The sequence below is a fragment of the Rhodamnia argentea genome, chromosome 5, assembly GCF_020921035.1.
Source record: "Rhodamnia argentea isolate NSW1041297 chromosome 5, ASM2092103v1, whole genome shotgun sequence".
In the NCBI taxonomy this organism is placed as follows: Eukaryota; Viridiplantae; Streptophyta; class Magnoliopsida; order Myrtales; family Myrtaceae; genus Rhodamnia; species Rhodamnia argentea.
Window position 1 is genome coordinate 20822565 of NC_063154.1, and position 22733 is coordinate 20845297.

The following is a 22733-nucleotide window of genomic DNA, read 5'->3' on the forward strand; positions in this document are numbered from 1 at the left end:
GTATCTCAAGTTTGAGATGGATGAGTTTAGTCATAGCTAGGATGTTGTAGCATCTTATTTGTACTCTTCACTATGCTATTTTATTTTCTTGTGAGATTTTTATTTGGTTTATGCGCAAACCCAATTTCTATTATTTGTTTTTGATGGAAGAACTGTTTCCAATCTATATCACCGCTGCTGGATGATATTAGTGGAGTGATTAATTGGAACAAGGTGAATAGTGGGTTGCTGAAGATGTACAAGGCAAAGGTCTTGGAAAAGGTTCCCATTATGCAGCATTTTCTGTTTGGGTGGCCCATTAAGTGGTACCGATTTTATCCCTGTTCCATTCTATGGTGATATGTGGTTTAATTGTTACATTGTTATTCGTATGACAGGAGAATATTCTTGGTTGAAAGTTATAAATTTTTATTGGATGATGTAATGTTGGTGTTTGGTGAAACTATTGCGCGTCTCATAAAAGTTTGCTTCCCATCTCTATTCAAACATCATTTAATGGGTGGATTTTGAGTTTGACCCCTCTCTCTCTCTCTCTCTCTCTCTCTCTCTCTCTCTCTCTCTCTCTCTCTCTCTCTCTCTCTCTCTCTCTCTCTCTCTCTACTTAGCAGAAAATTAAGCTTGCACGCCACCCACTTGCATTTAAAGCTGTCTTAAATACCAGGTTTAATAGTTCTCAACTCTTGGCCATAATAATAAGACCGTCCATTTTTGTCCTCCTCCTCCGTTTGGGGTTACAACAACATCCTCCCCCACTTTCACTTTTAGAAAAAGTCTCCTTGATGTCTCCTTTGCTTTTCTGTTCTCTCGCTCTCTTGTTTTTACTCTTGTTCTTCCGCTTGTTTGCTAGTGGTGGGAGTGAAAGCTTTTTGATAGGTAGGCAAATATCCCATCCCCTCTCGCTCTACTATTCCTCTGCTGCTATGGCGGATAAACCGGTGGGCTTTTAGTAGAAACCTAGAGAAAAAAAAAAAACTCGGGTAATTGGAAGGGAGATCTCACTCCTTCTTGGGTACATCTTCTCTTGGAGTAGGTTATCATTTCCTACTGCGTTACATACTTTATTGCAATTACCCTTCTTTTCCAATTCTATATTATGAAAACTGCTAATTTTGTCTAATTACTTGTTTCAATTATGCAAAGCTCGATTTTTATTTGGTTTATGTGTGAACCCAATATGTTGTTACGATGTTAAGCAGTTATGGATTCTCCTAAATGGAAAGAACGTAAAGAGGAGGAAGACAATTTCTTAGATCTTCCCGTAGTCACTCAAGCTTCTATTGCTTGTCAAGTGATGTACCTTTGCAAACAACCTTGCATGACTTCATCATATACGGGTTATGGATGGTTAAAAGAGTTGATGGCCGAAGATGCTAATCTAATAAGGTGCTATAATATGTTTCGAATGCATAGGGCGGTATTTAGCAATTTGACGCATGACTTAATAACACGCTGTTAACACCTAAATTTTGACTAACCTTTTTAGTCATTTTTGCATAGAAAATTAGGAACTAATCTTAGTCCCTAACCAAAAATATTTAATCATTTTAACATCCATTGTATTACTTTTGCATTAACATAATTGGACCGGTGGCAAAGAATTGAGCTTAAATTAACAAGCGATGAACCCAAGTCCACGCAAAATTCGGCAATGAGGGATTAAGTGTGCCAAAACTTACATGGCTCTTGGACTTAATTCAGCCCGCTCATGTTCGATTTAAAAAAAAAAAGCTTTCATTCCCAAAAAGTAAATTAAATAATTAAAAGCCTCAATTAAGCCTAAATAGCTCATGAGAGGCTCACAAAATTCGGCTGAGCCCATTGTTATAGCCAAATTTTATATAATGCCAATTAGCAAAAAAAACTCGGAGGATAATTCAGCATTTTATCAAATCTTGAGATTTCTTCAAGAATATCCTTTATCTCAAGATAGGAAATGAAATATTCGTTTGAAGCTCTAAACCTAGCATTATATAAGACTCGTGTTCACGTTGAAACAAGGGAATTCATTTAGAAAAATCAGATTACATGTGAGTTTCTTGAGACCAATATACGTGAGAGGAGATAGAGCAAAAGCTTTGGCCAAAAAGCTTCTTTGAACAACCCATTGGTGTCCAGTAGAAAGAGGCTGAGGTCTTCCTATCTTTAGGAGGTCCACAATCAGCCACGAATTTTTGATGTTTCCCGTGCCATCCACTCCACTGCGTCCGGGATTGAAGAAAAAGTTTTGTCTCTTCTAGCTGCCAAGTACTTTTCTTGTTTGCTAGTTTCGGGTTCTTTTGCGGTGGATTGCCATTATCCTTCTCTTGTTCGGTGGGTGAAAGCGCGAAAGCTTGCTGCTGATCCGAGTCCAAAAGCCGCCATTGCCAAATTATTATCGTTAAACGCCTTTGCTCAGCCGGATTTTGCTTGCCGCATCACGCTACCTTATCCAACCTCGCTGCGTGGAATCCCTTAGACGTTCGGTCCGAAAAATCAGTTTCGGTCCCAAGATCGGCAAATCCAAATTCGGAAAAGACAGCCTTGCGATATTAGGTTAGTTTTTTTTTTTATCTTGAATTTCTTGATATTTATTTGCCTTGTTTGAAAATTCTGAATATCTAGGCATACCACTAAATATTCATGAAATATCTTGCATGAATTGCTGATTGAAATTGTATATTTTGGATATTGCATTGCCTATTTTTGAATTGATGCCCGATCGCGTATATTGGCATATATGAAGATTTGCATTTTCGAAAATTGCACGTTGGAATTTGATCTTGAATATCTTCGAAAATCTCGTAATATATTTCCCGCCTAATTTAAAAAAATTGCAATCTGACCGAATGTTCTTTTGAAATCTTGGATTGAATTACTTGTCAAATTTGGATAAAATCGGAAGATGTCGAAAATCTTTTGAATATATCCAAGATACTCAAGATATAAAAAATCCTTCAAAATGTGATTGATTAGGAAAATATCCTAATCCGCAACCGCATACATGGAAATAAGTCTATCTATCGGGCTTTAGATGAAATTATTTTCCTAGCGGGTATTTTGAATTTTAGGATCGATCTATCGGGCTTTAGACCCATGCCCGACTAGTTTCAACATTTGAAGTCAATTGCGAACTCTCCCACTACAATCAATTGCTCTTTCTCCGAGACGGACTTAAAAGATTCAAGCCCCTAAGGGGATCCCCATCTCAGTATGATCCCTTTGTCGTACCATAGTCACCAAATGCCCTAGTATTCCTTTGGTGATTTTAGCTACTCATTTAAGAAGAATGATTTCTTCAAAAATCTAATGCCTCCTCTGCATCCGATACTCATCATGCTTTGCTTGGCCATACCGCTAAAACAATTCCCCCTTTTGAGTGTCCTCGAGTGAATGTAATTCTAGGGGCCCGAATATGGTCAATGATATGGGAGATGGCTCTCTGGTAATCAATTGGGTTTGCAATCCTCCTATGATCGGTTGAGTTCACGGTTATCATTGGCCCCTATGTTGATCGCTCCACCGCCTCATTTGGCCGGCCCCGTGATGGTTCGAAACCCTATGTTCCTCCATACACCTAGAGAGGCATTCTTGAATTTAGGCCTTATTTTATTTATCAAATATGTAACGGAATTGATAACTCTATTTTATATAGAGTTCATTTATTATTTTAGACTTAATATTTGCTTACTTTTAATTGAATTTTTTTTTTTTGGTAAGTAGTTTTAATTGAATTTTTTTTTTTTTTGGTAAGGTAAGTATGTATTGATCTTCCAAAAAGCTAGGTACAAGGAAACCAGACACAAAAACCATGAACTCAATATGGCACATTAAGTGACATAGGGAGTTCAACGGTGAACCGGCCGCAAGATACAACCGAAAAATGGCGAGCAAGGGACCTAGAGACAAGAACACAAATAGCAAAGCTAAATGGAAACAAAGAAGAAAGGCGTCCAGCCTCAAACAACACTAAACAAAAGCTGAATAACGGAGGGGGCATCAAAGCCCAAGCATAGGGTAGCGTCAACAAGTCACCAACAGCAAAAGAGGTCCACAAAGTAACTCCGGAAGGGAGAGCCAGCAGCAGATTGTTGTAGGAGCGCGAGAAGGGTGAGTGCAACACGCGACTAGACGGGAGGAGAACCATAGCTGCGTCAAAGTTGATAAGGCAAAGAGAGAGGAGGAAGGTTGGTGAAGTAGCAGCCGTTGCAGAGACAAGACCCGAAGTGTTGCACTAGCAAGAAGAACCGAGAGCAGCACCAGGGGAGGTCAGCGGGCACGGAGCGGCGGCGCCTCAAAACAGCAAACCGTAACAAAGCACAACCGGTGCAAGAACGGGAGAAAGGGAGGGGGGAAGAGGAAAACACGAAAAAAAGGCCAAACGGGCGGCCGGAGAAAAGGAGAAGACGAATAGGACCAACGGGGAGGAGGTAAAACAGAAGCATCCATCTGCGTAGGACCCTGGTGTGTTACGAACAGCAGCAAATCAATGGTGGTGCGACTTGTGCAGCAAGAACATTGCTAAGAAGGTTCATCAAAAATAGTGGCCGAGAGACCCCAGTTATTTTGGATGCGTTTGTTACGGGAATGATCTCGAATATGCCCCAAAGATGCAACTTTATCCTTGACGAGTTTAGTAAGGTGGAAGAGCATTGCACGGGGGAATAGTTGCTTGTTGCGAAAGAGGATGTCATTCCTAGTGGTCCAAATAATGTGACAGAGGGCACCTAGGGCGAATCTCGCAATCCTATGGGAGAAGGAGGTGCCACCCAAGTGTGTCTTTGCCCATTTGATGAAGTCACCCCAAGGTCGGTTCCGCCAATGTAATAGGCAGTTGGAGGCCCAAGTTGCGGCTAATTGACTAGTAATAGGACATCCAAAGAAGAGATGACTTACCGAGTCCGGTGTGTTGTGACAAAAAGCACATGAACCATCCTCTATTCTGCGATATTGAAAGAGTAGAGTTTGGGTTGGGAGACGACCATGCGAAGCTAACCACATAATAAAGGAATCCCGAGGGGCAAAAGCCTTATCCCATACAAATGAATGCCGGTGAACAATTAGGCCTCTCGGCCTCATGAGATCCCAGGCTGAAGAGACCGAGAAGTGTCCCGAAGGGTGTCTACTCCAATTGAATCTGTCTTCCCTATTCTCTATAAATGAGGGCACCGGAACCAACCAAGCCTGCATTGTCGAGAGTGTAGTGGAAGGTGGGAAAGCAGATGAAAAAAAGGCCCGAACGGTGATCGTGCGAGGAATCCTAGCCCTATAAATGTCCCCCGCTGTGAAGAACCTATGAAGAGGCCTTTTGTCATGCCGGTGATCAAACCAGAAGGAAATTGAACGTCCATTTCCCACCTTCCACTTAAAGTGCATGGAGAATTCTTGGCGGAGGTCTAGAAGTTTCTTCCAAGACCAGGAGCAAATAGTAGGACGAGTGGCGATCCAGAAATTGGCCTTCCGTAGAAAATTTGAGTGGATCCATTTACACCAAAGAGATTCTTTGTCGGTGAAGAGAGACCAAATGTGTTTTAGCATCAAAGCTTTATTACGGTCTACAAGCCTACGAATCCCCAAACCACCTTCCCTTTTAGGACAACATATGCTCGCCCAGGAGACCTTTGCCCCTCCAACTCCAAGATCGGGCCCTTTCCACAAAAATTGACGTAGAATGGTCTCTATTCTATTCAAGACAGCTTTGGGGAGGGGGAAGACACTAGCCCAATATACCCGGATGGAGTGTAACACCGATTTCAAGAGCTGCAAACGGCCGGCATAAGATAGGTATCGTTGAGCCCAAGAACGCGTTCTAGCCGTAATAGCATTCACTAGGACATTGCAGTCCGTCTTGCGAATTCTAGAGGAGATAACAGGAACTCCCAAATAGCGAAAAGGTAGCTGCCATTGCTGAAAATTCAGCATGTGCTGAATTTGTGTAGGTAAGGTCGGAGGCCCACCGGAAACATAGAATTCACTCTTTGTGGGGTTTGGGTTGAGGCCCGACCAAGACGAGAACAAGCGCAATCCATTTTCCAATAGCTCAATAGAGGGTAGGTGGCCTTCGGAAAATAGTAATACATCATCGGCAAAGAAGAGGTGTGAGAGCTTTAGGTGTTTGCATCTCCAATATGGTTTAAATCCGGGAGTAGAGGATTTGTCGTGTAGAATCCCGGATAACACTTCCATGATTAAGGTGAAAAGATAGGGGGAAAGGGGGTCGCCTGTCTCGATACCTCTTTGGCCGGAGAAGAACCCGTGGAGCTCCCCATTAATAGCCACCGAAAATTTGGGCGTAGTGACACATTCCATAATCAGGCCAACGAGGAAGTCCGGGAAACCGAAGGCTTGAAGAACTAACCCGGGAACTCCCGAGTTGATCGTGTCATATGCCTTAGAGAAGTCTACCTTGATAGCACATCCGGAACTATATTGGGGATGATGGAAGTCCGCAAATAGTTCTTGGGCAATCAAGATGTTGTCACTGATTCTTCTTCCTTTGACGAAAGCCGTCCGAGAGGAGGCAATAAGTGACGGCAGGAGAGAAGCGACTCTATTTGCCAGCACTTTGGTGATACACTTATACAAAGTATTACAACAGGCAATGGGCTGGAAGTCGTTCATCGCCAAGGCATTGGGGGATTTCGGAACAAGTGAGAGGATGGTTGCATTTAGTTCTTTGAGTAGCCGTCCATTCCTAAAGAAGTCCATGATCGCGGAGATGATGGAAGGGCCAATGACATCCCAAGCCGAGATAAAGAATTCCACGTTAAAGCCATCGGGTCCCGGTGCCTTTCCTTTGGCTAGAGAGAAGAACGTGGTTCGGATTTCCTCCTCTGTGACGGCCGTAGACAAAAACTCCACTTGGTCAACGGAAAGGGTGCGGGAAAGAAAGGCCCGTATCTCCGCAACCTCTGGCCGAATAGTCGTCGCATTTGTATTCAAGAGCGTCTCATAATGGTGGACTATATGAGCCTTTACCTGATTTGGGTCCATGAGAGTTGCACCTTCAGATCTGACAACCGAAAGGATGCGGTTATGTAGCCTCCTTTTATTAACGAAGTGATGGAAGTATCTAGTGTTCAAGTCTCCCTCCTTGAGCCATTTAATTCTTGATTTTTGTTTGAAGAAAGATTCTTCATGTAATCTAAGAGTTGCAAAGGCCTGGATCTGTTCTTGTTCACGGTCCACCAACACCTGGTTCATAGGATTGCGTTCTAGGGCTTCTTGAATCGGTGACAAATCATTCCTGGCTTGCTCGGTGCGTTCCGAGATTTCTGAAAAAGAGCTCCTGTTTAGTTGTTTTAGCTGGTATTTGAGTAGTTTCAACTTGGCACATACCACAAACATCGGAGTACCGAGGAGAGGAGTGGCCCAAACCTGCGAGACTATCTCCTTGAAAGAAGGGTGAGTAGTCCAAAAGTTAAAAAATTTGAAGGGCTTCTTGGAATTAGGATGGGGCAGAATTTTTACAACCATAGGCGTGTGATCGGAGATCCCGGGAGCCAAGAAAGTAGCCTCGAGAAAAGAGAAGGCCCGGGTCCATTGTTCATTGACTAGGACACGGTCAATCTTCCGTTGTTTTCGTAATGGGCCGGAGGATGTAGTCCACGTGAATCTGTGTCCAATATATCCGAGATCATCCAAACCCGCCCGGCAAAGGCATTCTCCAAACTCGTCAAAGGCAGGGATCCAATTGTTTGACCCTCCCATTCTGTCTGTGTGGTCCCGAATGGCATTAAAATCACCAGCAACTATCCACGGAACATTACATTCGCTGAGTCGAAGTATCTCAGTCCAAAGAGAGCGACGGGAGATAAACGTGTGCCCTCCATAAGCAACCGAGAGAAGGCAAGTAGCATTGAGGGCGATGAGTGATAGACGTACATGAATTAGTTGTTCTGAAGTCGAGAGAACCGTCGGATCAACCACATGGGGGTCCCAACCGACCCAAATTCTGCCAAGGGGGGAGTGATCATAATTGGCCATCCAATTCCAACCCGGAAGTAAGCCACTCGATAAGGCAGCAAAAGAAGAGGTTTTGACCTTTGTCTCAAGTAAACCAATACAAGCAAGACAGTGATTCCGAACCAAGGATCGGACTTCAGCTTGTCGAAGGGGGTGTACAAGGCCCCGAATATTCCAAACGCCAAAAAACATATTTACGGAGGGGTAGGGGAGGGGTTACCATTTTTTCTTGTTGGGTCTCCTCCTAGGCTTCCGGGAGCTAGCCTTTGAGGAAGTGGGTATATTATCACCATCTTGGATAGTGTCATCTTCTTTTGGAAATTGCTGCAGGGTCACATCCAAATCTTCAGCCATTGGAAGAATTTCGTGTGTTTTGGGGAGGGCAGACACCATTGCTCGAGATCTAGTATGTGGTGGGGATAAGAGAGGGAAGTCCTCTTCGACGTCACTTGCGACCTTGTTATCCGACACCTCTTCTTTGTCTGAAGTAGAGTAGACTGAGGAGGTTCGAGAGGACGAGGTAGAGATGCTCCTGCTCTGATTAGTAGCGGCACAGGGCATGGTGGACTGTGGCTGTGCAGAAGGCAGCACCTGAGAAGACTCCAAGCCACACTTGGATTGGGTCGTTGCATTCCCAGGATGTGCAGAAGCGTCCATAGCAGCTTGGAGGAATTGAGCAGTAGCCGGGTGGTCCACTTGAGAGAGCAAAGTCAATGCAGCAGCCATAGAGGAGGGCTGTGCAACAGACCCATCAACAACGACAAGAGGCGGTGGCAATTTTCCTTCAGATGAGATGAGTGAGGAGGGTCTGGTGTCACCCTGTTTGGAGTTCCCAGGGGGGAGGTTTGAGAGCAATGTAGAAGGCAAAGTGGTTCCCTGATCCAGCGGCTGTGGAGTTATTCTGGCCTGGATAAGTGGGTGTTCTGCAGCCACATCCATAAGGGGGTCCTCTGTAGCATGACTAATCATCTGTTGTGGCTGAGCAGGCTCCTGGGATTCAACGACATCAGTATCATTTTGCAAAGACAGCAGGTGTTTTGCAGGTGCTGCAGCATCAGTAGCTCTCGGCAAGATGGGGGTTATTTCTTATGTTCGAATCACACTTTGTGCAGGGGTAGGATCAGCAAGCTGTTCTGATCCTGCAACTGAGCGCCGTCTACCCCGACCTCTGACTTGTTTCCAGACACCATCAGGTTGGCTGGTGTTCACAGGCTTAGGGGGGAGAGTTGGGGGAATTGGGGGAGCACAGGGGTATTCAACTGAGCCCTCTTTATGCCCAAAAACTGCACAAGTGGGGCAGGATAATGGCTTCCATTCGTATTCCACCCCAATTTTAAGCAGCTCGCCTTTCCAGCGCACCTTGACCTCATCGGGAAGAGGATGCGTTGCTTTAATCTCAACGCACACTCGGGCATATGAGATTCTTCTCATGGAGTCTGTTTGTTCGTCAACATAGAGTGCCTTACCAATAGCACTTGCAATGTAGCCTAGTCCCGAGGGGGACCATAGGGAGAATGGCACGCATCGTAACTTTATCCATATAGGAAAAGTTTGTTGTAGCCCCTTAATGAGCTTCAAATCGGAGTGCCATTGCTGCAGCACCATTGTGCTATTGAAGATGGATATTGGGCCCTTTTCCAACACCTTCCTCCTAAACGATTCATCCGGAATGTTAAAAAAGTAAAAGCCATCCTCATGGAGACGAACATCGATGAGAAATTCACCCCAAGCCTTTCTAACCGCCTCTTCAGTCGCTTTAAAGTGAATATTTCTACCAATATAATGTCCAACAATGCAGTTCTTCCACATTGGATGCTGCTCCGCCTCGATCTCCTGAGGGATTTCGACAATGAGGTCTCCATCAACCAAGGTTTGCGGTACATGTTTAAGATTATAGCCTGTGGTTACTACTTTAGCAACATTCGCCCAGGTTCTTGGCTTCTGTTGTGTGGAAGGGATATTCTTAGGGTGACTGGTGCTTCTGTCTGCAAAAGCCCGAGAGGTAGAGGGTCCTCTATCTTCTGAAGGACGAGAGAGACCAGCATTGGGGTTAGTCTTCTGCAGAGGGGGTCTAGAGAGGCTGGATCCTGGCCTTCTATTACGAAGTCTACCTCTGCTGCGACTTCTTCTGGATTCATGGAAGGCAACACCTCCCCGATCAGATGGGTTGTCAACAACATCAGAAACTGTAGCTACAGATTTGCCCTTATCAACAACATTAGCAGTAAGGGCTTCCACTGGCTGTACAAGGGAGGATAGCGGCTGTGGTTCAGCAAGAGAGGAATGGATTGGATCTTCCATGGAACCAGCAATGCTCCACTGAATAATAGTGGACAGCACAGCAAGACAATACTCCAGTATAGTGATCATCCACAGACTAAGCTCAACGGCACCAGCAGTGTTTCACTGAATGCAATAATCAACAGCACAGCAAGAATAAAGGAGGACTTACCAGCGCGCAAAAGGGAAGCCCAAGTAGACTGTAGCACGGGTTTAAGAGTGCCAAATTCTCTGCGTCCACCAGTAGAATTGCTGGTCGGGGAAAACAGGGGCACGGCGAGACAAACCTCAGTCAGATGGAGGGTGGAGGAAGAGTAGGGGACGTTGGCAAGGTCAGCAGATGAAAGCGTGGCCACAAACGCAGCAACGAAGTCCACAACACTTCGTCTGAAGGAGGGCAAAACCAATCCCGACGAATCTTCCAAGCCAAGATCGGGAAAGCACAGGGCATAATGGAGATCACCGTTCGGAGGGTTGGAAGAGGTAGGGGGGGCGAGTAGAACCCCCCAAAAAATCCCAGCACCCGCCGCCAGGATTGGCCGGATTCGGACAAAACCAATCGAGTGAACAGTACACAGACGAACAGCTCGCCAAATCTTTGCAACCCGAGTCAGGGCAGCAGAGAGCACGATTGGGGGTGCCGTTCAGAGGATTCGAAGCAAATGGAGAGCCGATCAGAACCCCTTTAATTGAATTTGATGTCTACTTTATTTATTTTTAATTGATTTTGTAGGTAATCTTATCTTCAGCCATGCAAATTTGAAATCAAGGAGAATCAAGTTTATCTTGGGGAGAAATTCAAAATCCAAGCTAAATTAGGAGTTTTATTATTGAGAGAAGTCTATCTTTGGGAAGAATCTTTGACTGCAATCCTATTATGGTGTGATTAAGATTTCTTTTTTTGAAAACAAGAAGATGTCCATATGAAGAAAAAAAAGAAAGGAATGTGATTTTGAAGAGGAGAGGTAGAGGAGACGTTTTTTATCATACGACGCTTAGGGTTTTGCTTCTATTCTTCCTTTCAATGCCGGATGCCAAGTGAAGAAGAAGAAGGCGAATTCAAAGTCAATCCTTAATTATTCTTGGTGAACTTGTTCTACTTTTTCATCATGTTTAGTTTATTCATCGTTTTTAATTTAAGTTTCATTAAGTTCTAGACTACTTCTTGTTAGAGCTACGATGTAGCTTAACTATGATTGATTGAGACTCGTTTATGCAATTTTAGAATTCATATGTGGGGGTTATATATAATGTTCTTAATGCTTTTAAGTGTTTGATCACCACTTGAATGATTTTTGTTGCATGTTTGAGACTGAAAGGAGAGTCCATGCGAGTGCTTTATGATATATAGCCATGAATTCATTATAGATAGAGATATCTTAAGTTTTTTGTGTGGTTTCGGTAGTAGGTAAATCGAGGGTGGTTTATTGAATCCGGGAACATTCATAGATTTTAATGCGTTTGGATTTACTTAAATTCACATGGAACAAGTGTGGGTTGCTAAATCCAAGTAGGGTTGTTATCTTGGACCAATGATAGTGATTTAAATTAAGAAGTTCTACCATCACACTATGAATTCAATTTGATTGCATGACAAGATTGGTTGATTAATCTTGATTGGTTAAGTGAAATTGGATGCTCTAACTTTTTTTTTTTCATCCTTAATAGAAAAACGTTGTTCTTTGCTTCTTTATTTTCGAAATTTCTAGGTTTAGTTTGCGCATTATATTTTTTATTTTCGTTTGCCGCCTTGGTTAATTTATTTTTCTTTAGAATTTTGATTCCTTCGTTGAATTTTTAATTGGTTAGATGAATTTGAGAATTGTTCACCTTTAGTAAGTAATTTGATTGATTTGTCTACAATCTCTATGGGAACGATACTTTTATTCATCACTTTATTACTTGTTCGATACGTGCACTTGTGTTGTTAATCAAGAGAACAAGAACCAAGCACACCACGCTATAATGTCAATTACTGGGATCATGTCGACGTCATGTGAAAACCTATTGTAAAACTTCCCTTGTTACACTGATAAACAGATAGACCTTTCCAGCTTTGATGAACAATTGGAAGTGTAAAGTAGGATGGGAAGTTCACAAGATTCAAAGTTAAGTAATAAGCCGTTGTTTTCGTTGCTCTTATGTCTAGTTCCATTACATTAATCAAACAAGTCCCGATGATACAAAACTAAACGGTTATATAGAAATCGCCAGGTTCTTGCCTACAGTATGAGAAATATGTGCTTTGGAAGTCCTAAAACTCATCACGAAAGGATAATTGAGTCTTAAAACTTTTAAAAAGTGCAATGAAGTCATAAAAATTATCAGAAAGTGCAATTGAGTCCTAGAACTTTCAAAAAGGATAATCAAGTCCTAAAACTCGTCAAATTTGTGAAATTAGTCCTTCCATTGATTGCACTTTTTGGAAGTTTTAAGATTCGAATGTACTTTTGTGACAAATTTTAGGACTTGATTGCTATTTTTGAAAATTTCAGAACTTAGTTGCACTTTATGACAAGTTTTAGTACTTCCAGTGCACTTATCCCCAAAGTTAAAATTTCTAGCAACCACAAGTTATTTTTTGTGGAGTTGTGCGTAGAGCTCATTATGTTCATGAGAAACGTCTGTTCCGAGTCTAACAAAAGTTGAAAGCTACATAAACCAAATGAAAGACCAGATTGCAGAAACTCACCAAAACGAAATCTTCCATAAGAAGAAAACTTATCCTGCAAATAGTCCTCATTCAGAGTATTCCTCAGGAAAACTACTTGGTAAATCCAGACATCTAAAGCCCGAAGCATATAGAGTAAGACAAATTCAGCACTACTGACGAGAAGTAACGAAGGGAGAAACTGCGGATTCTGAATTATTCTTGATCAATGTTTGGCACTGTTGTGAGTAATGACAGCTTTGCCAGAGCCAGCGATTGGCCGTGGCCAAATATCAAAATTGGTTGCAGATGCCAGATATGCACAAACGGAAGAAATTAATCAATTTGCTCCAGCATTAGAAAGTTTGACTTGGAGGAATCCTGGTAACAAATGATCAATCTTAATATTTGGTTCCTATTTATGACTGCAGATTAGAATAGTGCTGCAAGATCAATCTATGAGGAACCTACGAGGTCCATATTGGATGCCTCAGCTAGAAATATAACCCTGCCGCATCTCAGTCAAAACAGATGCAAAAATAGGACAACCAGAGTCCAGAGATGCCTGCAACTCCTGCAAGCATGCAGAAACCCCTTTGGCTTTGGAAGCAGCACATTTTAAAAAGTAGGCCATTTTCAGCAGCATATCTTTGTCTTCGAACACACTTTCGCTCACTGCAGTGAACATTTTAAGCTCAATCCACTAGGCATATAGAAATACAGAAAAAAACAGAATACAGTTCATCTATCTGTAGGCAGAATATGCAGATCCATTATCCAGATGCTCAACAAGACATCTTGTCAATATTGTTGTAAGATACTTACGCTGCACAGACGATCCTAATGAGCAAAATATCATTTTAAGCAGTGCCTTATAACAAGTAAGTAGGACTGAATTTGGAACAGGATTATTGGGATTGAGAATGTAACCTCACTTTTAATCTTTTCAGAAACGAGATCTTTATCACTGGCCAGAAAAAAGGGGAACTGAATCCTTTAATTATCTCATCAAGTTCAATCAAAAGAATTCTTGAATACATTGTCTATATTGTTTACATGACTCAACTAATACGTTTGATTGTTGAGGGTAAATTGATCATCTCTCTTAGCAGGCTCGGTGGAATGATGCAGAGGGTCGGTAACAGCAGATTGGCCGCAGAGGAACTTATGGACCAATCTGACGGTCAAACTAATCATCTCATAGCCTACCAAGTTGTTTTGAGCACAATGAATCTGGGTACAAAGTACAAACATACAAAACCAGAAGAGTTGTCACTCCTTCATACATAGAACAGAATTCAGAAAACATCTCGAAATTTTATAGAAACAGCACTCCTCTTTTGATAGATAAAAAGAATAGTCTCTTGTTTGCAAATTAATGTGGTAGGATGTATGAGAATAGAAAAGACTGATTTGGGTTCATGATTTGTCAGTAAAAAGCTCTCAACAATTGGCTCTGGATTAATGGACAAACAATGCATGTGAAGATACGCTGCCAAAAATAATTTGCACAACTGAACTGTTAATTTTCACCAATAATCCCTGCAAGAGCACCCACCACCTTTGAAATGGTGAAACCTATTATTGTCCCTCACAATGATTTCCCTATCAAAAGTTCGAGAAACTATTCTCATAAAATCATGACAATCCCAACAGATCCTAAGGTTCTTAACAATTCTTATAGGAATGCCTTTCTTCAATCTGATCAAACCAAATGCAGTGGCAATCTTCTCACTGTGTAGAGCCAGAGCATTCTCTTTCTCTTCTTCTTCTATATCGAACAAAACGGGGTTCGTGTTGGCCATGTACCCTGATAATCTCAGCCTCCTGAAGATCTCGCCCAGCATCACTTTAACTTCGTTATACATTTGGTGGGAGTCATCTCCAACAAAGAACTCATGAACTTCACCATCAACTTCTACAACACTGCAGCCCGGAAGCTTCTTCACGCCTCTGGACTTCATTACCTGCCGCACATGGCTTACACCTTCCCAGCTTTTGTTATCAGCGTAGATATTGGACAAAAGCACGTAAGCACCATGACTCTTTGCTTCAAGCTCCAGCATCTTTCTTGAGGCAAGCTCGCCTATTTCCATATTCTTGTGAATTTTACATGCATTGAGTAAAGCTCCCCAAGCGCCGGCATGAGGTTCCACCGGCATGTCATTGATGAAATTTAAGGCTTCATTTAAACGTCCAGCTCGGCCATACAAATCAACCATGCAGCCATAATGCTCCAGTTCAGGCTGGATTCCATACAACTCCATCATTGAGGCAAAATGCTTACAGCCTTCCTTGACTAGTCCAACTACACTGCAGCCTCTCAGTACCGACACAAATGTCACTTCATTCGGGAGAACCCCGTCTTTCTTCATGAGTGAGAAAAGCTCGAGACATTCCCTGCCAGCTCCATTCATGGCTAGTCCATTCATCGCACTACTCCATGTGTAAACATTCCTTTCTTTCATCCCCCAGAAGACCTCCATGGCCTTATCCATGTCACCGCATTTGGCATACATATCAATCAATGCAGTTCCTAGCATCAATGTCGTCCGAAGCCTGCTCTTTTCAATATATGCATGGGCCCACCTCCCTTGATCCAGTGCACCTAATTGAGTGCATGCAGACAGAACCGGAGCCATCGAAGGCTCATTGACCTTCACACCTTCCAGTTGCATCTCATGGAACAAATTCAAGGCCTGCCTCGATTCCCCACACTGGGCATACCCTGCAATCATCGCATTCCATGCAACAGTATCTCTCTCGGGCATTTCGTCAAACAGCTGCTTAGCAAACGCGATATCGCCATACTTGGCAGAAGCGCTCAGCATCGCCGTCTGACACACCACGTCATGATCAAGAATCCCTCTGAACACCCTATGACACGATTCTAAGCTACCCATCTCCGCATACATATTAATCAACCCACTCTGAACATGCGGGTCACCCTCAAACCCATGTCTCATGAGCGCACCGTGAACAGATTCCCCCACGCCACGTGCCAGAAGCTGCACGCACGCGCGAACCAAGAAATTGAAAGTGTAGTTGTCCGGCGACAAGCCGCAGCGCCGAATCCTGTTGTAAAAGTGGAAGCTTTTCTGCGGGGTGGGGCTCTTGGAGTGGACCCTGATCATGGAATTCAAGCTAAACAGAGTCGGGTTCTCGCACCGGTCGAGGACCCGGTTGGAGTAGTCGAGGTTGTTGAGGTTTCTCAGGGCGATGGCGGCGACGAATTGGCCCAAGACCTGAGGCTCGTTGAGGAGGCCGTTGAGGAGGAGGTGAGCGTGGATTTGCAGGAGCTCTCTCAGGGTGGTCGAGGAATCGATCAGGCAGATGCTTGGGTGCTTCGGAATGCTTCTCAGCGAACTCATGGCCTGTGAGCTTGGAGTGCTTCTTGAGTCATGTCCGAATCTCCCAACGCTTTGCTGCGTTCGGGTTGAGATTTTCGAGTATCCGAGGAAATCGGCTTTGGTGTGTCCAGGGGCGTTCCCGCGTTTTAAACGGTCGGTCGGTAAATAGAAAAAGGAAAAATGTTTTGGAAATACGTAATATTCATGTTAGGATTGATTCTCTAAGAATCCTTTTGTGGCAAATTCATTACTTGTTAAATCTTTCTTTCTTTTTTTAAAGTTTTCTGGCAAATTAATTAGTCCCAATGTCTAGTTTCAAAAGAGCGAAACAATTGTCTCTTATACAGATCTTCTCTGGAAAAATAATTAGAATCTGATTTTAGAAAACAAACATATCTACCTCCTATGGTGGTGTTCTCTAAACTTTCCATGATATATCACCCAAGATTCATTTTCAAGAACTGAAAAGCACTATAAAATGCTCACTTATCCTTATCTTTACTAACGAGCAAATATAACAGGAGGTGTAAATTAATAACATATAATATCTAAGAAATAATTAAATCGCAACATGCTTGTCCAAGATCTAATGGAAAAAAAATATCACTTCCAATAGCTATACTCCACTCTTGACCTCCAATGAACAATTTGAGGTCCAAGGCCACTTTCCAAGTGCATCTATATAACCCAAATTAGGGAATGTTGATATAGGACCAAGCTTCTTCACCACAAAAATAATAATGTAAAATAAAATGAAATTAGCAACTTGCTCACATAAAATGATGGCAAATCAACAATTACTTCAATAGCTATATGGCGAAAACTTAGGTTCTTGCGACCCCAGCGGCGGTCGGCTAGATTTCGTGACCTCGGGCGGCCCTCGCACGGGGTCTTGCGACCCTCTTGACCCTCATTGGGCGTCGCTCGACCTTGGGTGACCTTAGGCGGCCCTCCCCTAGGTTGTGCAAGCCTCGTGGGGGGTTGCTCGAGATCGCGTTAATTAATACAATGGTTGCCAATGCTAGATCTAGCGCAGCGTCGGCTTGAAAGGGTTTAAGAGTTTTTAATTGCAAATTATACAAACATGCAACTAAAGCCTTTTGCAAAAAGAAATTTACCAAACACTATTTTAACCGAAAGTTGTTTTACAAATGATTCTTTACTAAACCCAATTCGCATTTCCCCAAAATCTATTTCCAAGTCGAACCAAATGTAGCCGAAGTCCTTTGAGCCCAAATTGCCCGATTAATAAGTTAACTCAAATTAAAGAGGGTCCAGATTAATCTTTTAACTAGTTGAGCCTAAACAAGAAAATATTTTTGCACAAATCACACTATTGGAATTCCAGAAAAGGAAAAGATAATGATAAACTTTTCGTTACGAGAGAAATGCCAAGGCATTTACATATCTTGCTAAAACATTCTTAAAATTCTAATTACTCGGTAATTTGTCGTTTCCCTCCGGGAAAACCTATGATACTCGTAGTTCCAACCGGCATTCACAAAGTTTTGATCAAATTAGGGGTGGGAAACGATTGAGCGGTATTCATGTCCCATGCCCATGATGTAATCTCGAATCATTCATGAATTATTTTATGAGTTTATGATAAAAAGTAATGCACAACGTATTTCAGAGCAAAGACAATATTAACGTAGTACTGAATGATGATAATTACGGAATAAATTTACTAATTTGGGAACAGCTTGAACAAATAAATAAGATAACACGATATTATCATCGATGTTTCTTAACTTTATAGATATCCGTAAAGTAAAGTAAAATAAGTTTTCAAATGAAGGAGTTATAAATAAAGTCGAGAAACAATGAACAGGGAGAGGAGGGATGGAGATGAGAAACAAATATAATTTTTGACGTCATAAATAAGTAATGTTGAACAATTGATATCCCAACTCTTTTGATGATTAAATTTGTTTTTTTTTTTGCTTCTTGTTAGTTTTGTCTCCACTCTTTGCTCTTGATGATTGTATTCGGTCCGGGCCAGATCCATGGGCCAGAGTTTTCCTGAGCCCGAAAAGCCGGTCTGGGCCACAATGTGAAAGAGCCCTCCGGCCCGGACCATAATCCTTTCGTTCATGGGCTTTTCCAGGTGAGTAGTCCATCTAAGAAGATCCGCTCTTTAGGGGTTTTGGAAACTGGCTCGGGTTTTTCTCCTCCTCCCTGCTACGGTCGCTCACTCGCTCTCTGGCTCGCTCGCTCGCTCGCTCTCGGACTCACCTGCCGCTTCCCAATATCTCTCCGCAGTCACCGCCGTCCTCCGGTCGCGGGACTCTGGTAACCCCTCTCTCTAGCGTGAACCTCGATTTCTGTGGCGTATGGCTGAATCAATCGGCCTGTTTCCTCGTCCCCCAAGCTCAATGCGAGTCTCGGTTTTGGATCGCATGCTATGAAGAAGCCGCGCTCCCGTGAATCCATCCGGTTGTGTTCGCCGATTTGAGTGTGTGATGCTAGAAATGATAGTAGGACAGACGATGGGTTTCATGTCTGTGGCTTGTTCTGTTGATGGCAGATGAGGAGGTGACGTTCTCTGCAGAGTTAGGGACATGGCATTGTCGATTTCTAGGAGGCTGATACGTTCGTTCGGGCCGTCGGGCCAATGGAGGCATTTGGGTTCGGCTTTGGTCTCGAATGGTCCTCTTCACTGTCCTCATGGTGAGGGAATGTGCTACTTTCTTTTTAATCTGTTTGACTACATAGATTCTTGCTTTTGAGTTCATTGAGATGGTTTATTACTTTTGTATTTCTTGTTGATAGAATTGCTTGGCCTCGTTTCACAAGAGAGCTTTTCCACTGCGGACTTTTCTCGATCAGTAAGGGTATGTTCATGCTCCACTTCTATGTGATAATTACATGAGGTGAATGTAAAAGAAAGGCAAATTTTTGTACCCTGAGGGTGCTCTGCAGATTTTACGCGATTAAATGCTTATGATTGTATTCTACTGATTCAAATCATAAATTTGGATGTTGTGAACTCTTTATTATTTGCTTTGGTATGTGCTCTTGCCTTTGCTCTATAAACTAGTGGTCTCTTTGAATTGAGGAAGCAGACTCGGATTGTGATAGTTTCTAATGTCTAGAGTCCATAGCAGTTGATTGATGAACATGAGATAAACTCATCCTTTGCTTAACTTTTGACGTCGGGGTGTGCTTTATGTACCATGTAGGACGGTGCTTTTTTCTTTGGTTGTCGAAGGCTATCAACTTCAATACTGACTCCTAATGGTGAAGCTGACTTCCCTTCTGACTTATTGTCCCAGAAGAAAGTAATTGTGCCGGATCGCGAGATAGGTATGAACGGAATGTGCTTTACATTGTCTCTTTGTAAAAGATACCGACGATTATAGTGACCATCTTTTACATGTGTCTGTAGCCCCTTGGAAATGTAACTTGAATATGTAGAAAAAGAAGCCATGAATTGCTTAGGAAACAAGGGAACGCATTATTGATTCAGAAGTTTGAAATGTCTTCCAGAACTCATAATGTTATTGGAGGACTCAAGAAGATTTCCCCCCGATTATTTCACGTATTAAAATGGTTTTCAGGATTATTAAGAGTGCAAAGTATTCTTTAGTGGATTATCCATTGTATTTGCTTTTCAATGGGGAGATATCAGCGTTTTGTTTATCCATTGTAGTATTTTACTCATAAGATGTTCTTACAGGACTTTACCAGGATCTTGTAATTCCAGTGACGAACTTTCTTGGTGAAGATAAGGGCTTGATGGTCTTAGCCGGAGATGTTTTTGATGTACCTATTAGAAAAGATATTGTTCATCGAGTTGTGAGATGGCAGCTGGCAAAACGACAACAGGTTTTGTATGACAAACTCACGCACTCTAAAATCTGGTGTTTGTGTTTGCTGTAAATTTTTTTGTGGCATAGCTTGATCTACTGAATAACACTTTGAATTTTATTTACTGCTCTGAGAAGCATCTAAAATATTGTAGAAGAATGAGAAACCATCGATATACTATTGTCTTCCCACTGAATGGGTTATTTTATTTTCCCATGGTTTTAGAATGCTGAATGAGTTTACTGTGCTGAGAAGCTTATGTGGAGATTTTTTATTATGTTGATGGGTTGATCTACAGGGTACGCATTCAACTAAAACAATTAGTGAGGTCAGTGGAACAGGCAGAAAACCATGGCGACAGAAAGGCACTGGTCGAGCAAGGCACGGTTCTATGCGTGGGCCCCAGGTTTGGTTATTTGCCTAATTGTTATAGAGGTCTGTGTTACTGAGATGGTGTGTGTAAAATCTGAAGCAAGTTTTTGGATGACAGTTTAGAGGTGGTGCTACAATGCATGGCCCAAAGCCACGAAGCCATGCTTTTAGGCTGAATAAAAAGGTTAGGCGCCTGGGGCTGAAGATAGCTCTCTCTGCACGTGCGGGGGAAGGAAAGGTGAATCTGTTTCACTGCTCTTGAATGTTCAACATGTTGATTTTTCAATATCGTAAGCCCGTGGGTTTCGATTTAAGGCATTGAAGCAATGATGATAATTCTGTCCTCAAGTTTGTCTTGGAATGTAATGTCCTAGAGTCTGTTCCTTGCCTACTTAATTATCCTTGTGCTTATGACCTCCTTTGTTTGAGGAGCAGTATCTTGATATTTAGGGTCAGTTTTTATTGGATATGAATCTTTTGCTTTCCCTCCAAAATATTGGAAACCCAATTTTTTTTTTAGATATATTTTTTTAAATATTTGCAAAGTAGGAAAAAATTCTAAATGGCGTACATATCAATATCCGTGTCTTTTTTTAAAAGGTTTCGGCCTTTCAGTTATTCAACATTAAGTAAAATTAAAATTTGTACACTAAAGAAAAAGAAAATGTAAAAACATTCTAGATAGACCCAGTCATTCGATTATTTTTGTTACCATCTTGCTAGTCAGCCTTTTGCTTTGGTACTTGTTTGTTGAATACTTTACTGCTCTTCACTATGAGTGTACCTCAAAATGATCCCATTCTATATTAAAGTCTTCCTTTTTTTTTTTTTTTTTTTCCTATCTATGCTATTTATTTGATCTAGTATTTCCTGGCTATTAAAAATTGCAAAATTATTCAGCTTCTGGTATTTGATGATATGGAGATCCCGACGCACAAGACAAAGAACATTGTAAACTATGTCGAGCAAATGGAGAACACTAAGAAAGTTCTGCTTGTGGATGGTGGTCCCATCAATGAGAAGCTGAAATTGGCTACGCAAAATCTACACTATGCCAACGTGTTACCCTCTATAGTAAGTGTACCTTCTGGTTTCAGATTTTGCATTGTTGAAATTGATCTAGGTGGGCTCGATATTGCATACTAGAATGTTCTCTTACTCTGTGTTTGGGTCTGAGAATGCATGAAATTAATGAGGATGGAGTTGGAGGAATGAATATGAGGGACTATAAATTGTGTTCTCCCCTATTGTTGAGAGTGATGGAAATTGAAGGGAGTGAAAATGGAGGACTTTTCCATTGGAAGGAGATGAAAGGCAAGTTGTGGCGCTGCTATTCTGTGGGCATAGCTCACTCCATTTCTGGAGGGATCAGGTTCCCATTCAGATCAGCTCCCATTTTCTGTCCAACTCATTTTTTCTTTGGGATGCCCATTGGTTAAAGAACATTTTCATTCAGGTTGTCTTGCCAGAAATTTAAGTATATGTGTCTGTTGGTATTTTAGGCATGTCCTCTTTCTACTTTATTGATGTAGAGTGATAAAATCTTGTTTCTGAAGGACATGCTCCAAGCTTTTGTCTGGTGATCACAAGTTCATATCATATCATAGCAGGATGTGGATTAGTGCAAGATCAATTGTTGGTACCTTTGATAGTAAGAGATATGGAAATAGTGAAAATATTACAGGAAGGAGTGTATATTTTCTTTTTTGATAAATTCTAGTGATGACTAGGAAAACCATCAGGTTGTATTTGGAACAAATAATCTCACTTGCATGTCTGGACCGCCTGGTTCACCATTCCACAGCTCTAGACATGTAAAGTAGTTTCCTGCTTCGGAACTTGCGTGTTCACTTATGGCCTGAAAATCTTGCAATATCACTTTATTTCATGATATCGGTTATAACACTTGGTAGTAACGCTTTGTTGGGCACATTATTACTTAGTCTAAAGAGGGAATAACTGTAACATGATGATATGTTTTTGCAGGGCCTTAATGTATACAGCATCCTGCTCCACGACACATTGGTGATGTCCCGTGATGCGGTAAATAGGATTGTTGATCGGATGCATACTCCAATTAACCGTTGATGCTGCTGTAATGTGTTTTTTTTTTTTGGTAACAAAAATTTCCTTTGGAGGGCCAAATTTGATGTTTCGTGTTGGTATCTGTGCCAATGTAGGTGTTTTTCCTTCTATCTTTTTGAGTTCCTGTAATAATTATGTAACTTAGAGCTAGCAATTTTGTGCTTGGCCCTGTTTTTTCCCTTGTGTTTGAGTATAATGAGCTGGATGTGCTCTCGCAAATCATATTTCGCATGCAATCAGTTGAT

The 22733-nt window shown here is 42.0% G+C and overlaps 2 protein-coding genes and 1 long non-coding RNA gene across 5 annotated transcripts; 1 reads left to right on the top strand and 2 right to left on the bottom strand.

Moving 5' to 3' along the window:
• Positions 1–628: 628 nt before the first annotated feature.
• LOC125315095 lies at positions 629–18529 on the bottom strand. Its single transcript, XR_007198457.1, has 3 exons — positions 18519–18529; positions 12844–12845; positions 629–901 (listed from the first exon to the last, which is right to left on the bottom strand). It is a non-coding gene; the product is annotated as an uncharacterized LOC125315095 (long non-coding RNA).
• LOC115737223 (putative pentatricopeptide repeat-containing protein At5g40405) lies at positions 14228–16357 on the bottom strand. Its single transcript, XM_030669252.2, has one exon. It carries the CDS (start codon positions 16240–16242, stop codon positions 14401–14403), a length of 1842 nt encoding a protein of 613 aa, XP_030525112.1. The 5' UTR covers positions 16243–16357; the 3' UTR covers positions 14228–14400.
• Positions 18384–22707, top strand: LOC115737224 (50S ribosomal protein L4). 3 transcript variants are annotated; one of them, XM_030669253.2, is made up of 9 exons: positions 18384–18513; positions 18749–18891; positions 18994–19055; positions 19404–19527; positions 19901–20049; positions 20330–20437; positions 20522–20641; positions 21304–21477; positions 22390–22707. In XM_030669253.2, exons 2-9 carry the CDS (start codon positions 18783–18785, stop codon positions 22489–22491), a joined length of 948 nt encoding a protein of 315 aa, XP_030525113.1. In that variant the 5' UTR covers positions 18384–18513; positions 18749–18782; the 3' UTR covers positions 22492–22707. The 3 variants fall into 3 exon arrangements, with proteins under 3 accessions (XP_030525113.1, XP_048135070.1, XP_048135071.1); XM_048279113.1 differs by having other exon boundaries at positions 18485–18598; XM_048279114.1 differs by having other exon boundaries at positions 18485–18598; positions 18994–19049.
• Positions 22708–22733: the final 26 nt, after the last annotated feature.

Bases quoted from the DNA above. Each gene is read 5' to 3' on its own strand.
- LOC115737223 (XM_030669252.2), bottom strand. From the start codon at position 16,242: ATGAGTTCGCTGAGAAGCATTCCGAAGCACCCAAGCATCTGCCTGATC.
- LOC115737224 (XM_030669253.2), top strand. From the start codon at position 18,783: ATGGCATTGTCGATTTCTAGGAGGCTGATACGTTCGTTCGGGCCGTCG. The intron at 19,056-19,403 runs GTATGTTCATGC...TGTACCATGTAG, and splicing joins ACTTTTCTCGATCAGTAAGG to GACGGTGCTTTTTTCTTTGG. The intron at 21,478-22,389 runs GTAAGTGTACCT...ATGTTTTTGCAG, and splicing joins CCAACGTGTTACCCTCTATA to GGCCTTAATGTATACAGCAT.